The 25,509-nt window shown below is 41.5% G+C and overlaps 1 protein-coding gene across 4 annotated transcripts in view; it reads right to left on the bottom strand.

Annotated features, from left to right (window-relative positions):
• Positions 1 to 25,509, bottom strand: part of LOC139611920 (WD repeat-containing protein 7) — a 122,388-nt gene that overhangs the window by 32,673 nt on the left and 64,206 nt on the right. For all 4 annotated transcript variants that reach the window (XM_071466954.1, XM_071466955.1, XM_071466952.1 and 1 more), the window contains 2 exons: positions 23,584 to 23,697; positions 3,162 to 3,389 (listed from right to left, as the gene is read on the bottom strand). In XM_071466954.1, the coding sequence (XP_071323055.1) occupies positions 3,162 to 3,389; positions 23,584 to 23,697 (342 nt within the window). The remainder of the gene's footprint in view (positions 1 to 3,161; positions 3,390 to 23,583; positions 23,698 to 25,509) is intronic.

The raw sequence follows: 25,509 nt of genomic DNA on the forward strand, positions 1-25,509 counted from the left end.
CCATCCTTAGGCTCAGTGTCTCCCTCCATGTCCCCTACATTTCCCCCCTCGCAATATGAAAACATCAATCTATACCCTGCTGTATAGACTACTGTACCCTCCCTCTCTCTGGGTGGACAGCTCTCATTCATCACACACTGCACTATATGCCAACAATACCGATCCATCTTTCAATTTCATAATAGAGAGAGGAGAGGGGGTAGATGGAAAGTGCAAGGAGGGAGGAAAAACAACACACTGAACGAGAGCAGGAAAAAAATGGAGAGAAAGGGGAAAAAAGGGAGGAAGAGGGAGAAATGAAGGCAAAACAGATGAGAAAGAGTAAGAATAGAAGACATAAAGTGTGTCCTCCACCACATGCTGTTTACAGTCGTCTGTGAGGAGGGTGAAAAGAGCAGGTTGCTCGGTGGAGTCAGGGTGAGTCTTAAGAACCAGACCTCTCAGTTCAGTTAGTAGAGACTGTCCCAGCTTGTACCTAGGAATATTCACATACAGATAATGTCTGTCTCCCGAGAGGGAAAAAAAATCCACTTGTTTGACTTTAATCTGACTGAATTTATCTGAGATTTAAATATATTACTGAATTGAAAAGAGTGAAATCTCTCCTCTATTTCTGATACTGTCTCATCATCTTGACTGTTTCACGTTCTAGTCCCAGGTAGTTCTGCTTTAGAAAGATGCTTCGTGGCATCTAATTGCAAGTCAAAACGTTCCTTCTTTATTTCTGTCATTGTGTGATTCTGTGACACCACAATGTTGCCAGATGTAATGATCATATGCTCTTATTGAGATGCCCTAATGCCCCAACTGATACTGTTCCTATTGTGTTTTCATTTGCTGATTTCTGATGGCAGGGCTTCAACCTATTCCTATTCTCTTTACTCTTGGTTGACATTTTTGTGAATGAAATGGTGCAGGACAGGTGGCCTTAAATGAAATTACTGCCTTGTGGTTGTTTGCCTCCACCAATCAGCCAAGTTGCAGGAAATATGGTCACAATCTCTCCTTCCTGAGCTACAGCACTGAATAATTGCCAGAAGTGTTTTTGCAGAACATTATGTCACAGCGAAGTTGACCTTTGACCATTTGGATATAAAATGTCATCACTTCACTTTATCCTTATAAACATTTGAGTTAGATTGTGTCATAACGGGTGTATGAATTTGTGAGTTATGGACAAATATGTATTTGTGAGGTCACAGTGACTTTTGACCTTTGAGTCCAGTCAAGTTTCCTCAAGTTGTTACTGAGATATCAACTTCACGAGAATAGGATGGACGGACATGCTGAAAAACATAATGCCTCCGGCCCTGACTGTCGCCGGCGCAGAGGAATAAACATTCACAAACTCACACCACCTAATGAATAGGTGGCATATCCATCAAGCCGATGAGGTTTGTGCAGTTCAGAGAGTTTTCTGAATCCAACTTAGAACAGAAGTGTGAACACAGCTCACAAAACAAACAACAATGTTCTGTATTTGTCCAGTGTTGTCTGGTTAAATTATTCTTTGATCTGACATTTCTGTCTTTTCTACTTTTAGACAACAGTTCTTGTAAAACTGCTTTATGTTCAGATAACACTGATTAACACTGACGACACTGGCAAATTTGATTTAATTCAGTAAAATAAATGATTTAACTGAAAAGGCTGGGTATTGCACCACCTCTGGTATCACAATGTCCAAGTGATACAAAGACTGAGGATGATTTTAAACAGTTGGAGCTCAAGGGGATCAATTAAATCTTGATTTTCTTTTCATCTGATGACATAGGCTTCGGGTTTCTCTCTCTCTCTGTGTGTGTGTGTGTGTGTGTGTGTGTGTGTGTGTGTGTGTGTGTGTGTGTGTGTGTGTGTGTGTGTGTGTGTGTGTGTGTGTGTGTGTGTGTGTGTGTGTGTGTGAGAGAGTCCACACAGGTGAGCTGACTGTTGTGTACAGGTCCAACTAAGCAGCATCATGCTCCACAGCCTATCAGTGAAGGTACAGGCTCTGTCGCTGGGCGGATGCCCCCTGAGGCAGCCAATCAGAGCTCAGGAGCAGCGGGATGGAAGAACAGCTCTGCTTAGTGCAGGTTTGATGCTCACCAAGGTCCAATGCTGCAGGCACGGTATGGCACAGGCCAGGCTCAGTGAGTGAGTGTGTATGAGAGTGTGTGGTGTGTGTGTTTGGAAGTCAGTGCCAAGCTCCTTAAGGTGTCAAGCTTGGTGGGTGAAAATCAATCCCATCTCTCCCCTCACCTCTAATCCAAGACTGAAGTTTCTACTTTGTCAGTTGTGTAGAACTGAATTTGGAAAAACCAGGATTCGGGACCAAAACATGAACCACTGAACATGTCAGGACACCTACATGCAACTATACCTGGTGTGAGATTGCAGGTTTGAAAACTTTAAACCAATCAAAAGGGAGCTTAAAACAAGAGTGACAGGAAGCATGAACGTGAACAGTCCTTTGTTGACAGAAGGAACTACCAAATCTTTGGGCTGTGCTCAGGAGGCAAAACTAAACACCAGTTACAGGCACTTTCCTGCAACCAGTGCTCCAACCTGAACAACCAAAGAGGTCGTTTCTTCAACCCTCTGATACGACCCATGTCTCCTCAAATAGCGCCCCAACGGTGGCAGGTGTACCGTACCTTGGTTGTCATGGTTACAATAATAAACATGCCAACTGTGTCGACTGTACCGACCATTGTCACCATGTATAATACTCATGAGTGCAGTGTAGCTGTGGCGTGTCTGGTGTAATAGCACCATGCTGCAGGTGTGATTACAGTGTTTATGCTCTGAAAGACGTCACAGCAGTGTACTAAACCTTCACAATGCTTAGCCGCTGTCCAGCTGAACCCGTACCCAATTTGTCCAAGTAGCCAGATCCAACTGGACACACAGCTGCGTTTTAAAGCCAGTTAGCTTAACTCTTAATATTTACTACACCGCCAAATTAGTTCAAATAAGAAATATCACTTTGGTCAAATTCTAGTCAAAAATTTTAGACTAGAAGAAAAAAAAAAGATTTTAGACTGTTGAAATTCCAAAATGTATAATCAATGAACAACAGTGTTGTGTGATATGAATCCTATCAAACTATTACATCAACATTTCTGCATTTGTTACATCTCTGTGTTAAAATAGTTTGCTGCAGTGAGTGTGTCTCTACTTACATGTGTGTCTGGCGAGTGAGTAGTTGGACGACCCTCCGCTTGTCAGGCCGAAGCCTTCGGGTGCCTGTCCACCGGCTCGAGCCCGCGCCGATCCCTTTGGTGGCTCGATCTCAGCGCCGAACTCGGCCCCAATGACCCCCAGCAGCACGATGGCTGTGGCCTGCTTACGGCGCTCCTCATACGAATTGGAGATCTTCTTGGCATTTGGTGGAAGGTTGGACAGACAACCTGGTAGAAAGAAAAAGACATTAAATCCAGCTTCCTCTGTTGATTTAGTAGTGTCCATCCTGGCCTCAACTTCCTGACTACCCCAAGTCAGGAGGTTCCATACTTAGTTGTTTGTTCATTAGTTTCTTACGTATTTATTATTTTTAAATGTTGATGTAGTGGCCACAGAATAATGACAACATCAGCATTTAGATTGATTGCCTTTAAGCCTCACTTCACTATGTAGTTCAGCCACAAAGGCTCGAAATAGGAACGAAGGAAGTGTGTTTGCCACTCGGCAACCAAAATAAGAAGCTCCCTGGTAGCTATCAGTAGCTTTCTCCTGGTGGCGGAAATGGCAGTCAGTGGAACAACCAGAGTAACTGTGGAAACTCTACCCGGCAAAAGAAAAAGAGCCCCGTTGATGGAGGAGGCAAAGAAGGTGAAGAGGGAGAGTGACAAGAGTGAACATCGGACAGACATTAATTCAATGGAGTCAAGTTCAGACTGGGACAGAAACTCAGCCCTGGATTCATCCACTGGGACTTTATGGATTTTTTTCCTGTCCTGCCCTGGTGGTCCCTATGGCCAGTCTGACTATAGAGAGAGCTCCAGGCTCAAAACCGACATTCACTTGGCCTTATTTCTACTCGATCAATACATAACAAAACCTGCATACTACATACACCCATGTGTTGTATTCTGCCTTTATCACAATCAATGAATCCCTAAGCACTAAGATCAGGGTTTTAGTTCAAATTGGGGTTTTCACAGTTGTTTCTTGCTCTGGTCAGTAGCCAGGCTGGTAGTAGCTGCCATGTTGCACTCGGAGTGCCTGGCGTTTTTGCAGGAGCGCTCTGAACGGCTCAAGCTGAAAGAAGTTCAACTGACAGCAGGAAAACCCCAGACTTCTTTTTGCGGTTTTTCCCATCGTCCAACCCATTAAATGAGAGGTTAATTCCCTTCACTTGGAAACAATTATAATGGAGGAGAAACTAGTGGTGGCTGTTGTGGGATACCTGGTTGCCTAGCAACATAAAAAAAAACATTCTCCACTGTTTATTTTTTAAACTGTACACTCCAACGAATGTCATAACATTTTCATTTGACACATTTCCCAAATTTGTCCCCAATCAACCATTACTGTAAAATGAAAAAAAAAAAAAAAATTATCTGGTTCCATGTAATGTTGGAGTCACTTCACAATGAAGTAAAACAAACTTGCAGGACCTGAAATCAGACCCATTATTGTTGATATTGCTGAATGATGAATTTAGTGACTCAGTGAATTTAAATAAACAAAGAACATTGGTTCATTTTTGATGGAAGATACTGTACATCTGTTTATTTGCTTCTTCTGACACTCAGAGATGTTTGAGCTGGGAAGAGAGTGAGGGGGATCTTTTTTAATTCCTTTTTTTCTTTTCTTTCTCTTTCTTCCTTTTCATGCTGAAAGGTGGTAAAAAAACCCAGCAGGCCTGTGAGTCTCCAGTGAGCTGATAACAACTGAACAGGCACACTTCTATTGTCCTGGTATTACCCATTACTTACACACACTAACACACACACACGCGCAGGCACACATCTTATTGTCCTGCTGAAAGCCTTTAGTCACACTGCAAACACACATTCACATTCACATTCACATTCACACACACACACACACACACACACACACACACACACACACACACACGACCTCTGGAAGGATTTTGGACATGCGTGTATGGGTGTGTGTGTGTGGGCGTGTCCTTCAATTGTGTTCACCAAGACGACCCCAAAATAACCTCTTTTGTGTGCGCGCGTGTAACAGGGTCTGCACAGTGGGGAACTGCAGCAGCTCTGAGAGAAATACATGAGAGTGTGTGTGACAGAAGTGTGTGTGTATGTGTGTCTGTAAAGAATCACAGTAGGAGATGAGGGCTCCTTACTCACCTTGGATCAAAGGCCCATATAAAAAATGTGTGTGTATGCAATGACCAAACACACACACACACACACCCCTTCCCACCGTGTCCACCCTCTGATTTTATTTCTTATTTTCTCTCTCTCTGGATGAGCGAGCACAGCATTGTTATGGATTTGTATTGCAGGGGAACAAGCACTAGCTCCCTACACACATCAGGACACACACACACACACACACACACACACACACACACACACACACACACACACACACACACAGTGTCTGTGAAGAGGAAGAGGTGAGCGAGCACACTGGGTGTGATGAATGGAGTGGGGGTGTGTGTGTGTGTGTGTGTGTGTGGGTTGGGGGGGGGGGGGGGGGGGGGGCACTGCTGTGTCTACATCTTGTTGATCTTCATGGAGTTTTCTCTTCACAAAAGCTGGATTTGTTAACGTCATACGACCCTCGACGACAAGAACCACAGCTCAGAGGATGAAAGACTCACTGACAGCAGCCTGAGGAACAGCTACAGACTGATGATGAATAACTGTGAGCTGTTCTAAACTCCTGAACACAAGCTGAACAGTGAAATCATATTCAGCATCAACAGTATTTTCAGCAGGGTTTCCTGCAGCGTAGAGAACTGGAGGCACCTGAAATAGAGAGCGTCTCCCCTAACATCAGCATCTAATGACATAATATTAAGCTTGAGGAGACAGCAGCCTGTCGAACCAGCTGTGTGTAGGTTCAAATGTAGATTAGTCTGAACACATAGAAAGAAATGCTGATGTAAGCTTCACAAGTACAAACACAATGAGTTGAAGCTAATAACAAACATACAATTAAAAGCTTTTGTGTCTTAATTGAACGCACACATTAAACAGTCACAGTGCCGGTGGAGAAAGTGAGTGAACCTGTGGATTTAATAACTGGTCGAACCTCCTTTGGCTCCAATTACCTGAACCAGCTGCTGATCTGGGCTGCTCAACATTAATTGTCTTCATTTAAAGACAGTTTGTTAAATTGTGGACCTTTTCAGCTTTGTGCTTATCAACAGCTCTTGATTATAAGTCCACTGTGATATCCTTGGTACGGCTGTGCTGATGGATGCTGATCTCAGTGATTGATGATGTCATGCCTTTGCCAACATCAGGACAATATTTGGCTTGTTTCTCATTAATGTATTAAGTTAATAGTCATTATTTTCAGTATTAAATTAATATTAAACTTAATTTGATACATACATCTGCTGAAGCGCTTCATTGCGAGTAGATTGTCACTGAAGCACAGACAGAACACATCACTTAGTTCAGGTTCTCAGATGCTGCTTTCTATCCGCCCCCTCCCCCCCAGGACAATCTGACTTTGGATAAGATGGCACAACCCTCAGGCCTGGTTCACATGAGCAGATGTTTCTGGTGAATAGTGAACTCACATTGTTGGAGTGTTGTTAATGATTCAAAGTGTCTCTAACACACACCTCTAATCTGGTGTCACAGACTGTACTCCACGTTTGCTGACTCCTGACTCCACTTAGCTTTTGATAATGTCATTAGCTGAGGGGCTCACATACTTTCACACTCTGAACGTTTGAGTGATGCATTCAATACAGACAACAACAATACAGTGATCTGTGCATTATTAGATTGCGTTTGTTTTTAATTGTGAGGAAGCACCTTTCACTCTGTGATTTGATTGTTTAACAGATGTGTCATGCGACTCTGTGATCTAAACATTCATCTATTTCATAAATATTCTATAAATAGTAGCCCTGAATAAACTCAATCCAGGATTTTATTTGCAGGATTTTCCTCTTCAGAGCTGCCTGTTATCATGAGCAGTGTGAAGGAAACGAGCTCCACAAACTGCACTAACAAAGGAAGAAGATGCCACAGCCCCGCCCACACAGTTTGATTGACAGTTGGTCCCTAAAAAATCACAGTGCAGAAGATACACCAAAGCAAAGAGAGCAGAGCAACAAAGGTGATAAATGAATTAAAAAGTGGATCTTCAGGAGTACCCCCTTAGACATTAATTCAAGTCTTATAGGACTTTTGAGAAAAAAAATAAAATGTTTGTTCCTCAGTGCATTTTTCAGACCTCAGGAGCCCCCTCCCCCCCATATTTCCATACTATATCCTGGTGCTCTTTATAATGAGATTGCTAAAGGCCAGCTGTCATTTGGAAGAAGGCCCAGCAGCCAACTCTGATAAATGGATTACAGATGGCATCCATCCCCCGGGCCAGACTGGGCCAGTAGATAACAGAATTAGAGATGGACTCCCAACCAGAATTACTAAAAAGTTGAGATTTACAGAGAAAAACAGAAAGTGAGGGGAGATAGAGACAGACAGATTCAGATAGGTCAGCTATAAACCTAGTTTTTGGGAGACAGAGTTGGGTGGTGCAGCTGAGTGTGCGTCCCTCTGAACTGTTGGAGACACTGGTGACGTGAGTGTGTTTATGTGTTGGAGTCTTTGCGACCAATAATCAATAAACAGTGATTGGACTACTCAGATTCATCTGATTGGCTTGCTATCACTTGCTGCACGGTCACTGCTCTTTGCTTCTTCTTCTATTCAAACTGGGGAAAAAATGGCTGCACATCTCAAACTATTCTCGAAGTCAAACATGCACCAGAATCTAAATACGGTGAAGCTGAGGGGGAAGCAGGCAGCAGATGTTAGGTTTAATATCTCTAACATCTGATTTGGATAATTGTTGCTAAGTTTCAGGAGACTGAACAGGTGGTGTCGTCATGTTTACACTGACCGAGTGGTCACCTGATCGTCTGGATGTTTTTCCAGACCAAAGTCCTGCACTGAGCTCATGTCTGTGCCTCCCTCTGTTGCCTTGAACCAGACTCTGATTCAGACTGTTGAGCTGTAAATAATAAGGAATGAGTCTCCCTCACTATTCAAAATCCTGCTGCCGTCCATCCATTTTCACAGCCAGTGTTAGATTTACTCATTGAATGTCCTGTGACTGTCCCACTGTCGAAAACCAGATACAAGAAGAGTGGAGGTGATGAAGAGTCAGATGAATTCATCTGAGGCTCTTCAGTTGTTACTGTACGCTCAGAGCAATAAGCATAATCAGCATCAGTGGGTGATACTGGAATGTTTCTGCCCTGGGTTTCGTCTATGAGGCTTCAACCATCTGATTGGTGGAGGTTGTTGAGAACTAATGGCTCCTCCCCTGCATCAAATAACTGAATCTATCCAGGATATCATAGGCATTAGGACTAAAAACTCATTTATCCTGTGTGCAATAACCCTGCTGCATTTGAATGTAAATTGTCCTCTGTGATTTCTAGTGTTTGGTGTTTTACAGTGTTGTGTGTTTTACTGTATTGTGTGCATTGCTGCACTTGTGCTGTTTAAATCTGTTTTTTTTTTTTTATCTGTAGCCCTGACTGAAAATCAAGTTCCCACTTGGGAGAATAAAATGTCTGAACCTGAATCAAAGTCTGGTTAGAGCATTAACAACAGAGCAAGTTACAAAGCATTTGTAGTTGACTTGTTAAGTTAACACTAACTGTCAGTTTGACCATCAAATGATCTTGGTGAGTTCAGTTGTAGGGATGTTGCTGTTGTTTTTTGTTTGTTTGTTTTTTGTTTAACAAGTTATGACTTCTGAATTAATTTCCTCCCTCATCAGTTTGCACATTGACTGTAGATTGATGAGGGAATTCATTCCAACGATTTAAAGTGAAGGGCTCTGAATACTTTCTTAATGCACTGTATAAAAAATAAGTAATAAATGTTTGTTATCAGCTGTGATAGCATGGTTGGTATTGTTTTCACCTTGTGAGTCTGTGTGTGTGTGTGTGTGCGTGCATGTGCGCACCTACTGCAGCTGGAACTACCACAGATGTGGTTCTGACTGGTTTGGCAGGTGTTTATATGTGTGTGTGTCTGTGGACAGATGTCGACAGTGTGATAGTGTCACAACTGTGCAAGACACAGACACGCAGCTTTACAGGTGTGTAGCTGAGACCAAAATGAAGGCTGAGTTTGAAGATGGATGTACTCAGCATGTTGATGGTCTGTAGTTATCACTGCAGATAAATCAGCAGCTAGTTTGGTTTGGCAAAAGTTGCCCCCACTTCATTATTTTATTCTATTAGACATTTGTGTTAAATTGTGTCATAATCATTGTATGAATTCTTGAGTTATGGCCAAAAAGGTGACAGTGACCTTGATATTTGACCTTTGACCGCCAATATCTACTCAGTTCATCTCTGAGTCCGAGTGGACATTTGTGCCAAATGTGAAGAAATTCCCTCAAGACGTTCCACGTTGATGAGGATGAGATGGACAGACTGACAAACTAAGAACATAACATGAAAGTGTATTTGTGAAGCTTCAGGAGGCTCACTGTTCTCGCCCTGATATATGCTTCAGGTCAGGATGAACGGTGGGAAATAAAATGATGCACAGAACATCTGACTGTTGGCCTCACGTCATCCTCTAGTTAATTAAAGACTTGCAGATGCCCCTGAACTTTCATTTGTGAGATGTGAGGTTTTCAGCGGACAGTCAGCAGGTACCATCACTTCCTGTCTGTGTACCTGCTGCCTCTCGGCCTGTGTGGATGGACTGATTGATTTTTGAAGCCTATTGATCTGCTTCCTTCATGACCGGCAGATCTATTATAATAACATTGTATCTAAATCCTATTTGTTGGCCAACCTACTCCCAAACATAACCCAATAAACTAAAGAGGGGGATGGATGAGCTCCCCTCTCTGCTCGCCTCTGCTTGGCTAAATCTTCATAAAAACCAGAAATGGATCGGGATAAAAAGGCTTTCTGGCTGAAATGACATTATCCATAAAGGAAGGAATCTATTAAAAAGGGCAGGATGGTGTAATGCAACAACCTGTGGAGTCCATGCAATTACTGTAAAATATGAACTTGTCAGAAAAAGAGAGGAAAAGCAGAAAGAGACGGAGCTCTTTCCCCTCTAAGAAAAAGTTATATTATACGTATATTTTATATGGTGGGGTCCAAATGTATCAAACCCCAGACTTTCGACCCCACTGTGCAGATGTATATACAGGAAAAAGTAAGTAAATCCTTTGTATGTATTTGTCCTAAAATATAATCAGTTCACCCTTGAGTCCATGTGAATGTTTCTGCCAAATTTGAAGAAATTCCCTCAAAGTGTTACTGAGATTTTCGTTCACGAGAAGGAGACGAACGGACAAACAGACAACCTGAAAACAGGTGTAATATTTACACCTCCACATCCGGCCCAGACTGAAGCCGGCATGAAGGCATAGAAAGGTGAAAACGGAAGATAGGACAATTATTAGGTAGAAGGTAGGATGGGAGAGAAAAAAAAGGTACACATCAGAAAGAAACAAAAAAAGAAGAATAAAGAGAAAGAAAGGCAAAATAGAGGGATGAAGGAGAGACTACAGATGAAGGAATAGGAGGAGGGTAGGATAAAGAGGGGGATAAGTTGAATGAAAGAAAGAAAGAAAGAAAGAAAGAAAGAGGAGCAGAGCTGATTTCTTTGTTTGAAGCAGGGATCAATAGAGCAGCACACACACAGGCTCAGCTCTGTGCATTCACAACAACCTGCTGTCATCCACATAATAAAAACTGCTTATTTATCTGCAGCATTTAGTTCAGTGACAATTCAGACAAACATAAACACAGATTTTAATTTTGTTGTGATTTGTAAAATATATCCAAATAGTGAGTGAACTGAAGCTGAAGTCCTCGGCCTGTCTACAGCATTCACACTGTCTTCATCACAGCTGCATCAACTCATTCTAACACAACCAAACAGAATCAGTTGTTTCTCAAAACCGTAACTACAGGTACCACTTAATGTTTTATTTTTCATAAATCTAAAGTTCATTTTAAAGTATTTACTGTATGCGATATGCTTCAAAAATATACACTTAAAAATTCATAACATTTAAATTATTTCATTTTTTAATTTTCCAAAATGCATCAAACGAAACTCAAGTCATCTCCATAACAAATAACACCTTAATTTAAGCTCCTTTATTAAGCATTTACATTAACTGTATGTGTACTGGTGTATTCTGGATTTGGCAAAATGAAAAATAATTTGACTACGATATAATTCCATTGAAATTTAATAAGAAATATTTATCAATTACTGTAAATAGGAATTATAATTATTATGCTCTAGTCCTAGAAACATGGTCATAATGTAAAGATGAAGATCTGTAAAGATAAATAAACTACACATATTTACAGAATGTTCAAATGATAAAAACTGCTGAGGAAATCAAACCAACAACCTCCCCATCTCTCCCCTCTACTGCTGCAACCCCACCAGTTCCCATCATGCACCTCAGCTCTGCCTCCATTGGTAATCAATGGGAGACTGGTAAAACCTGATCACCAGGGACTGAGGGAAGGGATCAATACCAGCAGGAAACTGATGTGAGAACGATGGAGGGAGGAGAAAGTGAACGACAGACAGCAAAACGCTGGGAGAGAAGAGGTTTAAACTGCAAATACAAAAAGAAGCAGAGCAACAAAGTGAGCTCTGACGGCAGCTTGCAGCCAAAGATGAGCCTTTCCATGTCTCTGGATCAAGAAAAAGTTCTGTAAAACAAAAGAGCGTGGGGGGGGGGAGGCGGGAAGGCTGAGGGGGAGGAGAGGGCAAACGCTGTCCTTACAGCAAATGTCAAGAGACAGAAAATCTGGGGAAATAATTGAAAACACAATTAAGTTGATAGAGAAAAAAGATTTGAGTCCTGAAATGGCCGCTGCCCTTCCAACCGGCCCGAGTCCATCTGAAGGTTAAGTGTATTTTACCATCTTAAGACACAGACTGGGGAGCTATCTGCACTCACTGGAAACACAGCGCTTCAATTAAGACAGTATGGAAGAGGGGTGGTGGGTGGCGGGGGGTCAGGGGGCGTCCGCATGAGATACCACAAACAAACTGAAGACAAGTTTGTAGGAGAAGGAGACCAGACAGACACAACCTGCAGCTCTTACTCGTCCTTTACTTTGTGTACTTTGCGCTATGCTGGAGGCCCCGTGTGTCACAATCTCTTCCTTTATGCTGACATTTATGTGAGCCAGATTTTGCTTGATCTACCTAAAAGGCTTCAGTACAGTAGCAATGGAGGACAGATGCAGTATGAACACATCAGGGAGGACTTTTCTACAGTGACTTCTACTCTCAGTCAAACATTGTTCCTCTTCACACTTCAGTAATACACTATGAGAGCACAGATTGGCAATCTATTCAAAGCCTGAGGCCTTAGTTTTTTATCCTGCATTATCAATTATCTGTTTGTTCTGCAGTTTAATTTGCGATCCGACAGGTTTTTAATACAGCCGATATTTTCGTCACTCTGTGGCTCCCTCGTTCACACTGTTAATGGGGCAGGTCTGAAAAATGGCTCTGGATATTTATTTCCCTAATGCAGGGACAGTGGGCGGCCTCCATCACAATGCCTCTTCATAAAGAAGGAATTATTTTTATTAAAGGCTCCACAGCTTAGTCACACTCTCCTCGCTTCGCAGAAGAATCAAAGCCATCTGACAAAATTAGATTTCAGCTCCACCAAATGAAAAGCACCACAACTTCAAGTGAGAAGGAAAAGAAAATTAGCTTCCAATCACACAGAGAAAGAGGGAGGCAGGAAGAACTGCGGAGGGTCATAATGGACAAAAAAAAACAAAACACATCTTTTTGAACATTAACCAAAGACCTAGGTGACAGATGTATTTCAAGGCTGACTCGATCATTACACAACTACAGCCAGCAGTGAAAGAGTTAATCCCTCAGAAACACATTTAAAAGCTTTAACTGCCAACTTTTAACTCATCATAACATTTCATGGATTTCTTTTATTTATAAATGTCTGACCTTTGGTTCTTATTCAGTGTAAAGACATATTTTAATTTAATGTTGTTTTGTTTTTTATGAAGATTAAAAGCTGCTTTGCAACTTTATTTCAATAACATGGTCTGCACAGGATATTAAGTTTGCTGCTCCTGTTACGATTCTTTTCTCGTCCTAACTGGAGGTTAATGAGAAACCGCTCACAGCAAACTCGTCTGTATTTTAAGTCACAGGCAATAAAAACAAAACTTTGAAATTATACATATCAAGGAGACAAATTCTTCAAGAAGACATTTATAGCAAAAAGTCACTTGTTGTTTAATGGAAAAAACTCATCTAAACTTGTATTAAATGATTAGTGGATAAATAAATCTGTGTAATAATTGTTCAGCAATTCTGGTTGGTTAAAGAAATTCTGATATTTTCCCTTAATATATTTTCCCTTAGGTGATTGGCTGCAATCTTCCGTCCCTCCAGGACCTGTACGCCTCAAGGACTCTGAGGCGTGCAGGGAAGATTGTAGCTGACTCCTCCCACCCTGGACACAAACTCTTTGAGACACTCCCCTCTGGCAGGAGGCTGCGGTCCTTCAGGACCAAAACCTCTCGCCACAAAAATAGCTTCTTCCCATCTGCTATTAGCCTCATCAACAAGGCTAGAGAGCCCCACTGTTGCTGATCAATTGCACCAATCACCAGAAAAAATTCCTTGTATGTGAAAGCATACTTGGCAATAAAACTGATTCTGATTCTGATTCTGATTCTGATTCTGATTCTGATTATTTCAATGTGTAACCCTGTCTCATACAAATTACATGAAAATACTACTAAAAGGAGGAAATGTAATTGCTGCTTTTTGTAAGTTCTTGTGTCACACCGAAGTCGCAGGCAGGTGGTTGGAGCGGACACACAAAGCTCAGCACTTCAGCACAGGAAACCTGGCTAAAACTTCAACCGGATTACGCAAACTGTGGACAAAAAAAAGTAGCACTGCATAATTCTGGTGCACTACACATATGTTTTCCCCCCAAACCATGTTTTAGCATTGAACAAACATGACCTCTGAAAATTGTATTCATTTGTAATGTTTTATTTGTAATACTTAAATTCCCTATGCAAAGATTAAATCATTATTCAGCAGTGGGACTTTTCACAATAGAAGTTTTACATTTATTTAAATCAAAATTGAAAATGTTTTCATCTGGATGTAGATGTGGCAACAGTTTGCTGTTTGTTCCTCTTTGTTACTTTAAAAAGAAAAAAATCTGATGACTGTTATGTTACATATCAGAACATTTTTAAATGAGAATGAGAGAGCTGCTTTGCTGTGAAGTGGAGGAGAAATGAGAAAAAGCTTGATGACAGATTTATAGTTTGTTTTGTGGAGTCTTCAGTATGAGATCAATTCAAGATGTCTGACAGTTAATCTGACCTGATTAGATACAACAAGCAGATCTGTGCGGTGAAAAGACAAATAACCTGAGAATATCTGAACTCAATATTTTCCTGAACTGAGTCACTGCTGACGGTTGGACTGCTGAAGTAGACAAGACAGTGAAGAAGAGACTGACTCTGATGGAGGTTCGCCTCTTACTTCAAATAAAATGAGGACTTTTTAGATTAGACGTAATGGGGGCTATGTTGGTGGCGGTGCAACGATCAGCACAACCTGAGCTCTGATCATTTGGATTTTTTTTTGTGGTCCTTGAAATTTGCTTTGCTTGCTGATCTTAAAACCATTCACTATTTACATCTGAGCTCACACCTGAGTGGAACTGAGGGAGGGAGGGAGGGAAGACAGCCTGAAGAGACCACATATGTAAAAACACATTTACATTATGTGGGCTGATCAGTCTCCAGTCAGAATTCCTTCTCTCTCTCTCTGGTTTGTCCCATTATCTCATTTCCATTTAAGCCGATTAGAGTGTGTGTTTTGTGTTTTAAGAGTGTGTGGTGAGTAGAGGATCTGAGTCTCTGAGGTGAAAACTGAGCTTCATCCTGATCAATGTGACCAGTATTAACATCTGAATCTGCCCACAGGCCTGAAAACTCCACATTAAAACACGACACAGACTCTGTCTGTCTGTCTGTCTGTCTGTCTCCATCTGTGTCTCTGTCTGTATGTCTCTCTGTCTGTCTGTCTGTCTGTCTCCATCTGTCTGTCTCTGTCACTTTCTCTGTGTCTGTCTTAAAACACAAATGATACTATACTACACTCTACTATACTATAACAGATACGATACTATACTATAGTATAATACATTATACTATAGTATATTCCACCATAGTACACTATACTGTACTATGCTATGCTATACTATAACATATTATATTATAGTATATTCTACCATACTATACGATACTATATTATGCTATACTACATTATATTATACTCTACTATACTACACTATGCTATGCTATAATACATTATACTACGATATACTCTACAATGTTATATTATACTATAATGTTTAGTATACTCTACTATACTACACCACACTACACTATACTATACTATATTATACTATATAATATACTATGCTACATTATACTCTACTATACTATGCTATACTGTACTATATCACAAATTATACTATACCATACTTCACCATTCTATACTCAACTCAATAATACAATTTCATACCATATTATACCCGTATGTATGTAGTGTATGTACTATGCTGTACTGTACTTCACTGTACCACACCAAACTATACAATGCTACCCTCTGACTATTGATTTGATATTTCTGTTTCTGTACCACGGACACCAGAAATACATTCCTGTACATTCCTAACATTTGGACGATAACTTCACTTCTGTCTGTAATATAATAATTTCCCCGTACACCAGCTGGGGCCCTCGCTGTGTAAAAGAGCAGAGACACAATCATCAGAAACAATCAGAGCACACACAGTCGCCGCTCTGAACATTTATCTCTCCATAAGTTCAATCTGCTCTGAGGAGAAATGTGATCTAACCCAAACGACCTCCAGGCTCTGATATTAGATTAACAGGGGAGGCTAGCGTTTCAGCTAACCAAATCACAACATGGCTAATGACACCGAGAGGTGAGGGTCAGCCTGACCTTTGACAGCTGACCTCTATCTGTGCTGCTGTGCACAATGGGTGAGAGAGGGAGAGAGAGAGAGGTGAAAAAATAAATCCTTTTGTTTGTTTCCTTCATGGCTGCTTTCCTTCATTCCTTCAACACATCATTATGTGTAATTACTCCATCTTCATTTAACTGATTATGTTTTCTTTATGAGTAATGATAGGCAGAGCTTAATTTGTACTGTAAATACAAAATCACCTATAAATGTAAAAACATTTGTTGGCTGGAATCAATCAGCTGATCATGTCGGCACACTCCTGAATCCTTAAGAAGACAAAATGCCCGCCAGCACAGAGAAAATGAGTGTGATTCAGTGTGTGAAGCAGGAGGGGGGGTGATGGGGCTGTGTCCAGCCGGGACCTTTGACCTCCCTGCGGTCAGCCTCTCCATCAGAGGCAGAGAGGAGACGCTCCTTCAGTTGGTGGAGGCCGTCTTCCCTCTAGTGTAGAAGCACATTACTGTTCCGCTCTGATATGATCAGATTTTAAAGACATTTCTATAGGTGTTTTGTGTTGAACTGAAGTAAACTGGAGTTACCAGAGTTATTATTGTCTGAACAGCAGCCAAAGGCACAAGTGAACAATACACAACAACAAAAAACCCACAGCCCACATTGAAAAGCATCCAGTCCTTGCACTTCACAAACAGAGAGTTTGATCTCTTTACTTTCTAAATGACTTGCTTGATTGTTAAAACAGCTTTAGTTCCAATACTTTAAGAGACAGATAAAGAGAGAGACGCCAGTTTATTTATCAATTATTAAATCACCAGTTGGCTGTTAACAAGTCATCATACACAGTCCTGCCTGTATGTGTGTCAGCTCACTCAATTTGAAATGAAATAATGGAGACTACATTAAAGTGCCAAGTCTCAGCTGTAATTGGAGCAGGTTTATGTCAGTGCTGAAAGAGCTGTGCCTGACATGCAGCCCTTTTAACACATAGTGCCCAAATTGCAAGCATTCAAAAATAATGGGACACTTGGCTACTAAACGTTTCTTGGGCAGCTGTGTGTTGTTTCAATGTCACTTTACACGTGGCCATTTAGAGTCAGGTGGAGCTGTCTGCCAATAGGAGGAGTGAAGAGGTGACAGTGCTACTGAAGAAGATAATGATCCTAAAAAAAAAAAAAAAGTTACAATTTCTCAGAGAGATGGTGGAAGAGCACGAGTCTTGTGGATGGTGGAGAAAAACCTCCTCATGAATGTACAGCAAGTGAAGGATGCTCTCCAGGATGTAGGCGTGCACATTTGCTGCTCAACCATCAAGACAAGACCTTCAAGAGGATTCACAACAAGATGCAAACACCTGCTAAGTCTCACAACAGAAAGGCTTCAGTTCACACAAACGTGCAGAAAGTCAAACGCAGTGGTGGTTCTGTTATGGCTCAGACACATACTGCATGGCTGAAGGTGGAACTGGCACACTGGCATTTTATATATATAATTGTGTCTTATGTTTATTTATTTGTCTGCGTCCTTTAGCTATAATGATACAAGTAACAAATGCTGTTTATTTGCTGTAATTGAGGCGGGAAACCAGGACGGCAGGGTGACTGACTGCCTGTAACAACCACAGTACCAGGTTTATTCTGAGTCTTGTTCATTTCATATTTGAGAATACGCAGATTGGAGTCATTTTGAATAAACACAAAGCATGAGCAGCCTTTGTGGTTGTTCAGATTCAAAATCTAAAGCAGGTTTATTGGCAAGTAGGTTTTCACATGAGGAATTTGCTTTTGTGTTTTGCTTCATAATGATAAACATTATAAGAGGAAAAAAATTTGAAGAAAGATAGAAGTGAAGCAAGTATTGCAAGTCAGTGAGCTTAAATATAAATAGTTATAGTTAGTATAAAAAAAAATGTATAATAACTTATTTACAATAAAAATGTGAAAAAATAACATAGAGAGAGCTACAATGTTTAAGGTAAGAATTACCATGAAACATTTACATTTTTCAAAATAAAAGAGAGATGTTTTGTTCTGTGTGTGTTTTGTTTCAGTTGTTGCTGCACTGAAAACATACCACACCCTGATGTTTTCCTGTTACAGTCCTTCTCATCCCAAATCAAGTCTAATACACACAGAACTGTCTTATGTCGTTTCCTGATTCAAAGTTATTCTCTTTTTACCAAAGTCTAATCAGTTCGCTGGTTCTTTCTCTCCACACGTCATCAGTGTTTTTCATGTATCTTCGCTGCGCTCAGTATTATTTACTTTACTTTGTTTGGCAACAACTAATTTTTTCATCAAAATATAATTTCAATAGAGATAGGGAACTGAATTGAATTGTGTGCGTGTGTGTGTGTGAGAGAGAGAGAGAGAGAAGGAGGGTGGGGGGGGTGTGTGTGTATGTGAGGAGGAGGGTGCCACACATCCTAATGACATCCCCTGACGCGGTCAGGGACATAATTACAGCACACACACACACACACACACACACACACACAGGTTTATGAGTGAGTGAGTGAGTGAGTGTGTGTGTGTGTGTGTGTGTGTGACAGGGGAGACAGTAGACTGAGGTGATGAGTCTATCGCCGTGGTAACAGCCTGCAGCCAAGTGATTCTGTGGCTGTCGACATCTCTGTCTCTTTTCCTTTGTCTCCTCTTCTCATCTCATTTTTTCCTTTTCTTTCCTCTTTTCTTCCCCTCCCCTCTTTTCTGTTCCCTTCCCCCTCACATGAATTCCTCTCCTCTTTTCCTCCTTTTTTCTTGGTGTAGATAGCAGGGATGATTACAGCGACCAAAAACTCCTTTAATGTTAAGGTTTAAGGCTGAACATACAAGTGTTGCCTGGAAAAAATCAGAAACAATCCTTTACCTGAGCTGGACTGTGATGACCTGATGAGCTGGACTCACTCAGACGTGAGACGTCCCTCTGACAACATGTCAGTCTGACTCTGTCTTTTGTCTCCATTTATTCTTTTGTCTATGTCTTGTCACAAATGCCAATTTCACTACTTCTTTTTTCCAAACCAACAGTCCCAAAACTATTTCACTGACAGTGCCATAAAACAGAGAAAAGCAGCCCATGCTCATGTCTCAGAGGCTGGAACCAGAGGATGTTTCTCTTTTTTTTTCTCATTTTATTACAGTTTTGATATTTGATAAATACTTTAAGTCAATGATCAATCAATATGTCAATCACTCCATTGTGGTTCCAGCTTCTCCAGTGTGAAGCTTTGCCTTTTTTTTCCATTTTCCATCATGTGTAATCTGGATCTGATTACCTGGGTTTTGGACTGGATGTCATCTGGATGTCTTTTACCTTTTTTCACCAAAATTAGGTGTTTTTTTTAAAACTCGGATGAACCCGCTAAAAAAAAGGTGACTGACTCCTTTTACACTGCCAATCGAGTGTGCCGGAAAGGACACACACAATGTCATTGCATGCAGTTACAGAGTGTGCACGCACACACAGACACACAGACGCACGCACACACACGCACACACACACACACACACACACACACACACACACACACACACACACACACACACACACACACACACACACACACACACACACACACACACACACACACACACACAACACACAAACACACAGACGCAGGGGAGAAAAAATAAGCTGTTAGCTGGTGTGCAGACTCTTCTCCCTGAGGTTGTTGCTCCTGTTGAAGTCACAGAGCCTCTCTATGAGACACTTCGATCGGCGAATGTGTGTTTTTGAAACTTATTTCCGGGCTGCAGCTCACTCTTTCATCCCTGAGTGCAGTGGAGGTGTTTCTGGTGTAACAGCACTGTGCTGGACAGGTGACAGGTGTATTTACAGTGTTTCTGCTCTGAAGGATGTCACAGCAGGAAAAGAGATGAAAGTTAGTGTGTTCTACCAGGTGTTTATATCAATGCCAATCGGAGCCTGAGCCACTAAAACACCCTGTGTACTGCAGAGTCATTTCATCCAGGTGTGAATGCTGATTGTACCCTTTTCCATAGCCGATAAAAGCCACTGGTTTTTGGACCAGTGGAAAAGTGGCTTTAGAAGTTGTGACTGGCACTTTCACAATTTCCTAACATTTTACAAGCGAAACAATTATTTCATTCACTCAAAAAATATTCAATATATTAAGTGATAATGAAGATGACAGATTCTTGAAGCCCTAAATGTGTTATCAAACATCACTAAAATAACAGCTCAGTGTAAAACAATGTCAGAGATGCAAACAAAAAATCTTCTATAAAAATACTGTTGTGAAAAAAATATCTTTCTAATGAAATAGAGAGAACAAGCAAACAGAGACAGTATGACTGTGAACACACCTGATGGAAATCTGGACCTGAGCAACTTTAAAAGAAGAGGCCACAGCAGAGAAAAAACAGGACTCCATCTGTTATCAAGCTCCACATTAGAGAAACAGCTGCTCACATGTTGTTTGTGAGCACCAAGCAGTCTGAAGGTCTTTCCTTTGTCACCTCAAAGACTCTACATAGGTTTCCCAGTGCAACACATCCTCATTTATGATTTTTAAAACTGGGTCCAGCACAATAGAAATTGACAAAACAGAGACAGAGAGAGAGGAAAGAAGGACGGATGGAAGTGAAAGACGGTGAAACAAAAAGAAAACAAAGTCTCAAAACGTGCTCTTTTTTTTCCCCCTCAGCAGCAGAGAAGATTCAGAGCCTGCGCCATGTCTGAGACGTCTGCTAACAGATTTAATACTGCAGAGACTGAATGAAAAAACACTGCTGTCAATAGGAGAAAAATGAGCTGTAAGAAATGATAAATTGTCACACGCGTCTGTGATATTGACTGGTCTGAGAGGATGGAGGGAGGCAAAACGAAGAGACAGTAAGAGCGTGTTGGAGCCATTTTTTCAGAATATATCATATTGTTGAAATAATGTAAATCCCCCTTTAAACAAATGAGTTCATTCTAATTTTATGTTTCTGTAAGTTTTGGATTTATCATGTTTAATGAAACAATGATAATCAGCTGCTGCAGGAGGATGTGATGAGACAGAGGCAGGTAGAAAGTAACGACGTACGGGTTCGTGTGCATGTCCTCACTGCCACTAGAGGAGAAGCAGCAGAGTGATCTGCCTGTCTGTGTGTGTCTGTCACAGTTACACATTCAGGAAAATGTGACGAAAGATAAATGGTGCGGAAAAGTGTGTGTGTGTGTTGTCTACCTGTACTCCAGGTGTCAAAGTTTCCTGGAGAGAATAATTTCTCACCTTGAGAGAGAGAGAGAGAGAGAGAGAGAGAGAGAGAGAGAGAGAGAGAGAGAGAGAGAGAGAGAGAGAGAGAGAGAGAGAGAGAGAGAGAGAGAGAGAGAGAGAGAGAGAGAGAGCGCATGTGTGCACACTAAACACCAAACTGCTTTTAACACCATGCCGGTCACAGAACAGTGACTGTGCACATGGGTTGTGGGGTACTGATTAACACACACACACACACACACACACACACACACACACACACACACACACACACACACACACACACACACACAGCAATATTAACCTACATTCAGAGTCACCAGAGCAAAACACCTGAATTCTGCAGCACATAAAAGATAAATGAGTTTTTAGTGTTCGTCATATGAAACTAGACGAGGCTCTGCAGATCTCCGGGGAGAAGGATCCCTGAATTTAACACCTCAAACTCCATCAAACATTTCAGAGCAACTTTAAGGTGAATTGTGAACTGAAGTTGCTTCCTTCCAACATGAAGGAGCAGCAGATCTCCTCTCACCCTGTCCCTGATGCTGCCATCAGGACACATGATATTTTTGTATGAGGAGATGGTCACTGTGGAGCATTAGGTGATCACAGTCAGTAACTCTTGTCTTTTTGTTGGGATCATCCTGGATCTGATCATCTGGGTCAGATTCATATTCAAAATCTTTTTCTAATGATACCACAGTCACTGCATATATTGTATAAAACTCACTTTTTGCTGTCCCTTTAACCAGAGTTTTACAGGTCCATGACCATGTTGTCACTACATGTTAAAGAACTCCATCACAACTTCACCTCTCTCAAGTAGACATGTGCAGTACTGCACTGGAAAACACAGGGTTAACTAACCAGTTGATAACCAGCTTCATGATAGTGATCATCCAGGATCACCAACGTTAATCTCAGTGGAGCCAGGTAACCCGAAGAGGGCCAGCTGGCCACTGACGTCATTAGATGCTGAAATTTGGTTGAATGTACGTTGTGATGTCGGCTGACCAAAAATCAACTTTAATTTGACGTAGAATACTGACGACAGCTGACGTTGATATTTTGTTGGTTTTAAATTGTGTCGTTAAATAATCACAATCCAACGTCTTCCAAATGTCTCATGTTAAGGTAATCTTGAAATAAAAATATCGACACTCTAGTCACAAACAAAACACAACATCTACTAAACATCAGCTAAACACCACAGTGTCAGTTAGTGAATGTTGGGTTTTGACGTGATTTTCATTTCTAACTGAAATTTTACGTTAATCTGACGTTGGAGTAGTCAGGGTCAAACGTCTTTCTGACTTTACATTAAGGAGGGCTCTGTGCAGTACTGAAGGTGGAAACCAACAGCAACCTCTGGGACAAAAAAAACACTGAGGTGCCAAAACCTGCAGTTCCTCTAATGACCACTAGAGTCTGGCTCCAACAGTGAGTCAGTCCCCATAGACTCCCATGTTAAACTGTCCAACTTTACAGCAGAAATAAACATGATTACAGCCTGGTACAAAAAAAAACGTTTTGGTGGCTGAAGCTAATTTCCTCCTTCATGACGACTGTATGGGGATTAATTTTTATTTAACTCATACATTTAAATTTTATTAAGGCTTAAAGTTATACATGATTCAGGGCGTGGCTGCTTTGAGTGACAGATGGGTGAGCGTATGTTTCCCACAAACCGTGATGCACTGAAGTCTCGGCCCCACACATGCCCCACCTCTTTACCCATTTTTGGATTAGCTGGGAGTTAGGCGGAGTCAGGCACTGCCAAGATGGCGACGACAAGCAGCTCACTCTGAGCTTTAAAACTGCTCTTCAGAAACTTATGTGGACGTCACGGAGGCTCCGTCCATCTTTATTTACAGTCTATGGTGGATACGCAAACTGCTATTCAGTGCAGCAGCACAACGACAGAGAGCCTTAAGTTTTCCAACACTATTCACCCATTTCATTAACGCTGCATATAAAGATCTGAACTGTGTGTGCATACATTTCCCTTGCCTGCTCACCATAAAGACCAGACCCTGCTGTACTAATCAGACATGAACATGGATTCTTGAGTATGAGATCTGACCTCAACAACGTCCTTATATCAAGCAGTGGATCTCAAGGAATTGTTCCTGAATGTGTTTAAGTTTTACAGTCCCTACCTGCTGTGATGTCATCATCGGTGACATCCATTTCCTCCTCAGGAGCCTTGGTCTCTACCGGTTGAGCCTCAGGAGGGGGCGGGGCTGGAGGGGAGGGCTCTGTGGTCGTTCCAGCTGAGCAGAGAGAGAGAGAGAAACATTTTGGTTAATAATAAATATCAGCCTGAATTGTCACAGGAAACAGACTGACCACGAGGGTCATGATGGCACAGTGTGTGTGTATCAAACAAGGTTTCTGTGTTGGTCCTTGTAATCACGCTAACTGTCCTCGTTAAGTAGCTAATAAAGGCTTATTGGGCCTCCTCGTTATCTAGAGAATTAATGGACATACACAGACACACAGACACACACACACACACACACAAACACACACACACACTCTCCTTCTATATTTAGTGTTTTCATTTAGCCCTTATCTCTCCTTTGCCAATTAAGAGTGGCTTTTCATTAGCAGCCAGAGCTAATGAATGATGCTGTGCTAATGAATGAGGCGACTAAAGGTAACAGAGCTGATGCTGGGCTAATCTGAGAGAAAACAGCCTAATTAATTAATTACACACATGTATACCCCCACACACACACACATGCACAAACACACACCCTCCTCACTTTGTTTCCCTGAGCAAGAAAACAAGAAACAAAAAAGTGTGGGAGTGTGTGTGTGTTTAGGGGGGGGGGGTAAAAAAAAAAAAAAAAAAAACTGTAATTACACGATGTATAATTACATTGATTTATCCTGGTTAACATTGTGCTCCATGTTCCAATTAACCTGCTCACACATACTGCTGACAGCATAATGACTTTGTACAGCTTTAGATCACCACACGTAAACACACACACACACACACACTCTCACTCACTCTCTCTCTCACACACACACACACACACACTGATGGAAGCCTGGTTGCTGACCATCCATCTCAAATGTTAAGGTGATAAAAACTTAATTGGACTTAATTAAAATATAACTGATGCTTCGCTGTGATTGGACAAAAAGGCAGACGGATGTTTCTGCCCTTTCTCCCTCACAGTTCAGTTGCAGTTCACATGAGCTCAACTGACATGAAACACACAGTGTTAGAAAACATCTGAAGAGAAATAAAGAACAAACTGTACTAAACACACGTGATTATACACGCACTCACCACACTAAGCTGAACTCACTGTCATGTGACATGGAACATTATTCTGCTGGAAATAGCCATTAGAAGATGGTAAGAGATGAACATGGTCAACAACAATATTCAGAAAGGCTGTGGCATTCAAACCATGACTGATTGGTATTAGAGGGGCCAAAGTGAGTCAAGAAAACATTCAGACTATCACACCCCCACCAGCAGCCTGGACTGGACTCAGAACAAATCCAGATCCCTCAGATCAGGCTCTGCTTTTCCAATCTTCAACTGTCCAGTGTTAGTGAGTCTGAGCCAACTGCTGCCTCAGGTTTCTGTTGGTGGTGACAGGAAGTGGAAGCTGACATGGTCTTCTTGTAGTCCATCCCATTCAAGGTTGGATGAGTTGTTAATTCTGTTGCTTTTCTATTCGCCGCAGTTGTAAAGAGTGGTTATCTGAGTTATCGTAGCCTCATTCTACTCTGACCTACTCAGCAACAACAGCCCATTCTCCACTGGTCAAAAAACCCGCTACGACCTGCTAATATCTGACTTTTGTCTGCAATGTAAAAGGGACAGTCGGCATTCACTCTGGGGTCAAATGGCTCTGCAGTAGACGTGGGTATTTATTGGCTCCAGATCTGATTGGCAGTGACATAAACACAACACCTGGGTGAACATGCTTGTTTTCGCCTCTTTATCGTCTTTCAGAGAACAAACACTGTAAATACACCTGTCACTTGGCCAACACGGTGCTTTTAAACAACAAATACAGCCTCTACACTGCACTCGGACGTGAGTTTAGGCAACAGTG

This window comes from Trachinotus anak, unplaced genomic scaffold (assembly GCF_046630095.1).
Source record: "Trachinotus anak isolate AG129_WGS33_773 ecotype Australia unplaced genomic scaffold, CSIRO_AGI_Tana_v1 ptg000028l, whole genome shotgun sequence".
NCBI classification, from domain to species: Eukaryota; Metazoa; Chordata; class Actinopteri; order Carangiformes; family Carangidae; genus Trachinotus; species Trachinotus anak.